Genomic DNA, 6000 nt, shown 5'->3' on the forward strand with positions numbered 1-6000 from the left:
AAATGCGTTATAAGTTTTAACCATGGAACAAGGAGGCTGCCCTTGGAATTTTTTTTAATACTTTCTGATACTTAAAAACAAAAAAAGGAATAGTTTATTTTGTGTTTTAATCCTATTTTTTTTAAATATGTCTCATTTAAAATATTTGTAATCTTTTTAATCTTTTTTACTTTAAATAAAAAATAATTAAATATTATGGATCTTAAGGAAATATAGCCAGGAGAGCTATACGAATATTTCGGTCAGTGTTATACATAATCAATATCCGTGCCTGTTTTAATTCCTAGTTTTAATAATTAAAACAAAAAACAAAAAACAAAAAAACAAAAACAAAAACAAAACAAGAACAAAAAATAGTTAAGGGCAATCGTAGACCGTGACGGAAAGATGAGAGTCAAAGATATGTAAGTGTAAAAAAATTATATTTGTACTCTAGATGGACATTCTTTTTTTTCTTTTTTTTTTTTAATTTATCATTCGGACATGATTTGAGATCAAGAAGAAGATACTTAAAACTGTGGCACCATAAAAATACGTGTACTCTACTCCTATGTAAATTTGGATAAAATAACAAAAGAGTTCGTCTGTTCTTAATATGTATATAATATACATGGAGAGTTCGATTAACTTCAGTTAAAACTTTACTGACAATAAAATATCTAAAAAAATAATTTATTTTACAGAAACCATGAGCTACGGAATACTAGCTAATGATTCCCAAGTGACTGAAGTGAGTAGTTAGATTGGCGGCTCGCAAGTGAATGATAAGCTCCGGTGGGTCTCATCTCCATAAGAGACAAGTGTGTCCCTTTTTCGACCACTCGTCCTTTATCCAACACAACAATCTCGTCGCAGTTTTGTATGGTACACAGTCTATGAGCCACGACGATACTAGTGCTTCGTGTCATCAACCGTTCCAACGCCTCTTGAACCGCCTTCTCGGAGTGACTGTCGAGCGCGCTAGTTGCTTCGTCCAGAAGCAAAATCGCCGGATTTCTCAACACGGCTCGTGCTATTGCGATCCTCTGCTTTTGGCCGCCGGAGAGTTGTAATCCTCTGTCCCCACACAGTGTGTCATACCCGTCCTTCTGCCCCGTGATGAAATCGTGAGCGTTCGATGCCCTGGCCGCCTCAACGATCTCTGCTTCGCTGACGTTGTTCGATGATCCGTATGTGATGTTCTCTCTTATCGTGCCGGAAAATAAAGTCGGTTCTTGGTTGACCAAAGCAATGTACTTTCTCAACGACCTAAGATGGTAAGACCTCATATCTCGACCGTCGATTTTCACTGCACCTTTGAGCGGGTCGTAAAACCTTTCGATTAATCCTATCACCGTGGATTTTCCCGATCCGCTTTTACCCACCAAAGCTAGTGACCTCTTAGCTTCCACGTGGATCGAAAATCCCTCGAAAACCATTGAGTTAGGCCGAGACGGGTATGCAAAGTAAATATCGCGTAATTCGACATGACCTTTTATATCTCTCGGCCTGAAACCTTTCGAATTTTCGGGTTCGATTTTTGTTTCGTTGTCTAGTATTGTGAAAACCGACTGAATCGCGTCCCAGCCTCTGACGAGAATAGTAGTCATGGTTCCCGCTTCTGCGATCACACGTCCCGTGGTAACGATCACGGCTACGGTCTGAAACACTGCCGTGGGACTTATATATCCTTCGGAGACGAGCTTACCACCATACCAATAGTTTAAGCACCAAATCGAAAGACCAATGCAAGAAGAACAACCGAGGGATATTCCCGCGTACCAAGATTGACGAATGTTTTCCCTTTGTGGCCTCTCTTGAGCCTTTTCGAGCAATTTGAGTATCCTTTCTTGAGAAGAGAATGCCGTGACTGTTCTCAAATTGGAAACCGCCTCGGAGACAATCTTCGTGCTCTCGATTTGCTCTTTCTTAGACTCTTTTGACATGTTACTTAGAAGGACCCTCCTGATGTAAAAACATGCGATTATAAGAGGTTGGACAGCTATTGAGACAATGGCGAGCCTCCAAGCAATGACCAACCCGATTATCCACGCTATAGTCACCGCGGAGATTGCTTGTACGATCAGGGAAATTCTATCGCCAACTAAAGATCTCACCTGCACAGAGAAAACAAGAATTTTTCAAACAAAATAAAGTTATTTTATGTCATGGTAACACAGAATTATGTCTAGTACATGTTATTACTTGAACTTCAAGTAAGTAAATGAGGGTCGTTCAAGACATCTTAGCCGTGTCAATTACGGTTGCAAATACGTTTTTAGATTTCTTTTTTGTTATGCAAGATCCTTAATATAATCTCTTGAGACGACGGTTCTTTGTATTCACTCATCTTAAATCGAATCTCATGTTCTTTTTTAACAGTAGCTCTTAAGTTTTGAGGGCTCTGATAACTAGTGAAAAAGCTTGGGACTTTTCACTAAATTTCTTTAGAGAAAAAGAAAAAAAAAATTAATGAAACAGATTTGTTAACTAAACTCTAGGGGGAAAAAATAAGGGTAAATTTGATAGTATACATACCAGATTGGCATCTTTTGCAAGTCTGGAACAAGTAACGCCGCTGGAATTCTCATCTCTATCGAACCACTCAACCTCGAAGGTAAGTATTTTCGAGAACATAAGCTTTCGAACCCGCATTGTCAAGTACTCTCCCACGTATGCAAAACAATAATGTTGGCTCACGCTAATCACGAGCGAGAATACAAAGAGAAGTAGAAACCACATCACAGAATTTTTAATTTTCTTTCTTATCTCATCGTGGTCGGGAGAGAAGAATACCATAACCGTGGCTCCCATAGCAACTGAAAACAAAGGTTGAACAGCGCCGAAAAGAATCGCGCTCAAACATCCTATCAGGCCTTGCCTCCATTCTGGCTTATTCAAGCTCAACAATCTCCGAAACGATGGTTTAGGAGGACTCTTCTGAGAGTTCAAACCTTTGTTGTTATCGTGAATCTCCGTTAGAGGAATAGCACTAACGCCTAACAAATCGACGTCATGTGAATTATGATTGGGCAATAGATCGTCGTGGACTTTGTTGTTTGCTGTTTTGATATTCTCTGTCTCCATTCTCTGGAGACGAACAAGGGAAGTGTACAATCCGCTCTCGTCTTGCATTAGCTCTTCGTGGGAGCCGATTTCTTTAACTCGGCCGTTTTCCATCACCGCGATCGTGTCAGCATTTTTTATGGTCGAAAGACGATGGGCAACGATAATGGTTGTTCTTCCTATAGCCACTTTGTCTATCGCCTCTTGAACGGATCTTTCTGATTCAGAGTCGAGCGAGCTCGTGGCTTCGTCTAGCAAGAGGATCCGAGGCTTTCTGATGATTGCCCGGGCGATCGCGATTCTCTGCTTTTGTCCTCCTGACAATTGAATACCTCTCTCACCAACCTATATTCATTATCTACACAAATTAGTACAAAAAAATAAAGACACAACTAGAGCCTGTCTGGTAACATGCTATTTTTTGTTTACATTTTATTTTAAACAAAAAGAAAGGGTGAACATACATTCCATGTCCTTTTTAAGCATCTTATGCATAAATCCAAAAAAAAAAAAACTTAACGCTGTTTATATCGCCATCAATCTTATTATAAATTCATGATTTACTCTTCTTATGTTCCAATTAATTTTAAGATTGAACCGCGTACAGGTACGTGGTACTTGACATCTTCTCTCCACAATTCATTGTGCCAAAAGTTTGAAAACAAAGGAATAATAACAAACCTGTGTGTCATAGCCTTGAGGCAATTGCGAAACGAAGGAATGAGCATCGCAAGCTATCGAAGCCTCAAAAATTTCATCCATTCCTGCGTTTTCTTTACCGAAAAGTATGTTCTGTTTTATTGTGGTCGAGAAGAGTGTGGGCTCTTGACTAACCAATGCCATTTGTGACCTTAGCCATTTTAGTTGAAACTCGTGGATGGGAACTCCGTCGAGAAGAATCTCACCACCGAGCGGATTGTAAAACCTTTGTAGCAAAGCCAAAGCCGTGGACTTTCCCGAGCCGCTAGCCCCGACCAGCGCAACCGTCTTCCTCGGTGCGATGGTTAGGCTAAAGTTTTCAAAGACTACGTTCTCAGGTCTCGAAGGGTATGAAAAATTGACTTGCTTGAATTCAACTTTGCCTAAAATATCCTCCAAAATAACCCCTTTCGTGTCCTCGGAATCTATCGCCGGGACGCGATTAATCACATCCGTTACTCGTTTTCCGACACAACACGCCTCTGCTATGTCCTTTAGGTTGGACAAACCACTGCCTAATGTCCTGTTATTTATTGAACAAATGATTTACCCTCATTTATGCAAATAAAATAGAAACAGCAAAGAAACAGGAAGTTCATTTAATCACAAGTTTATCACTGCTGCAAAAATTGCTATAAAGCATATCAATAGACTATCTTATAACTAAGTACTCAATCTATAACATTTTACTTCTATCTATTATATAAAAGAAAATAGAAAAAGTGAATTGGAGATTCTTACAATCCACCTTGAGTGATGGCGATTCCAACAGCATAGACAGTCCCTCCTTGAGCACCATTGTACATGACCAATCTACTTCCATAGTAACAGAGAAAAGCCCAAACAGCGAACACAACCGCATTGCTTCCAATGGTCAACCCTTTGACCAAGCCCTGCTTAAGCCCGAGCTTCATAGACCCATCAAGAGCAATCGAAAACCGCTCTACGCTCTTCTCCTCTCCCACAAAGGCGTAGACCGTCCTGATGGACGATATCGTCATTTCCGCTATCGAACCCGCTTTGCTGTACTCTCTTCGGATCCGCGCCGCCAAATCGATCAAAGATCTCCCACACAACCACCCCGGAATCACGAGAAGCAAGGCCAAAGGAAGCGACGCTAGAGCCAACTGCCACGTCAGCACGAAGGCTATCACGTAGCTCGCCACGAATACCGAGATCTTAGTGATGCAATCTGGAACTTTTTCGCCGATGGTGTCTTGAATGAGGAGAGTGTCGTTGGAGATGCTTGTTATGGCCTCTGAAGTTGCCGTGGCGTCCAAGTCAAAGTAAGAGAGGTCTTGTCTCAACACCGCTTTTAAATACTTTGCTCTCATTCTTGAAGCCTGTCTCTCTCCGGTTCTCGTCCAACAATACGCCTCTGAAACATCCTCGAAAAAATATTATACATCGATCATTATCATCAAATCAAACACTGATTAATAAAGGGGTTATTATTAGAGCTTACCTAGGAAGCAAGCAACCAATGACACACCAGCAAAGTATAGCCATATCACCGCAATCTGCCAATCATATCATATATGTGAATGTGACGTCACTTAACACATATGAATTATGATACTATGATTATGATTTATACCTTGTTAATGGTGTGTCTGAGTTCTTGTGGGTCCAGCTGCGAAGAAGAGCCGATAGCGTTCAACATTTTGCTGGCGAAAAGCAGAGCAAAGCGATCGGAGAAGCCATCGGACACGGCTCCGGCGAAACCCAAACCCATCAACAACTTGTCCACTCCATCGGCGTGCATGAATATCGACTTTATCGACCCATTTTCTTTTGACACCATTTTTCTTAGAATCTGATAATCTCTAGAATCTAGACACATATATACATGACCTATATATATATATATATATATATATATATGCCTATGACTACTGACTAGTTCTCTCAGACGCGAGCACACACACACAGAATGCCTCTCTGAGCTCTCTCTCACTGACCATATTTGTAAAGGGAAAAAGGAAATCTATATATTATTTCTTTTTTTCCTTATCTGGACATAAAAAATAAAATAAAAAAGCTGTGGAGAAAACACGTCGAGATACCTTTAGAATTTATCTATTTATTTATTATAAAAGTAGATAAGTTGCTATGTTATATTAATTATATATTTAAATAAGCTTGAAGACAAAAATAATAATAATAATAATAATACTTGGATCGTAAATTTCGGTTTGGCCTGATTGACGCAGCCTTAATAATTGGTGTACATTGACATAGGCACTTTAGCTAAAT

General features: G+C 39.9%; 1 protein-coding gene across 1 annotated transcript; it reads right to left on the reverse strand.

Moving 5' to 3' along the window:
* Positions 1–553: 553 nt before the first annotated feature.
* Positions 554–5585, reverse strand: LOC149406001 (ABC transporter B family member 15-like). The gene is made up of 6 exons (XM_089607557.1): positions 5342–5585; positions 5210–5264; positions 4486–5122; positions 3727–4267; positions 2518–3390; positions 554–2096 (listed from the first exon to the last, which is right to left on the reverse strand). Exons 1-6 carry the CDS (start codon positions 5546–5548, stop codon positions 708–710), a joined length of 3702 nt encoding a protein of 1233 aa, XP_089463683.1. The 5' UTR covers positions 5549–5585; the 3' UTR covers positions 554–707.
* Between the last annotated feature and the right edge of the window lie 415 nt (positions 5586–6000).

Source organism: Urtica dioica, chromosome 1 (genome assembly GCF_054948205.1).
Source record: "Urtica dioica subsp. dioica isolate 48M chromosome 1, U.dioica_male_clone48M_v1_H2, whole genome shotgun sequence".
Classification (NCBI taxonomy): Eukaryota; Viridiplantae; Streptophyta; class Magnoliopsida; order Rosales; family Urticaceae; genus Urtica; species Urtica dioica.

Coding starts and splice junctions, on each gene's coding strand:
- LOC149406001 (XM_089607557.1), bottom strand. CDS start 5,548: ATGGTGTCAAAAGAAAATGGGTCGATAAAGTCGATATTCATGCACGCC. Junction 3,391..3,726: donor CTCAAGGCTATGACACACAG/GTTTGTTATTAT, acceptor TAATGAATATAG/GTTGGTGAGAGAGGTATTCA. Junction 2,097..2,517: donor TTGCAAAAGATGCCAATCTG/GTATGTATACTA, acceptor TTCTCTGTGCAG/GTGAGATCTTTAGTTGGCGA.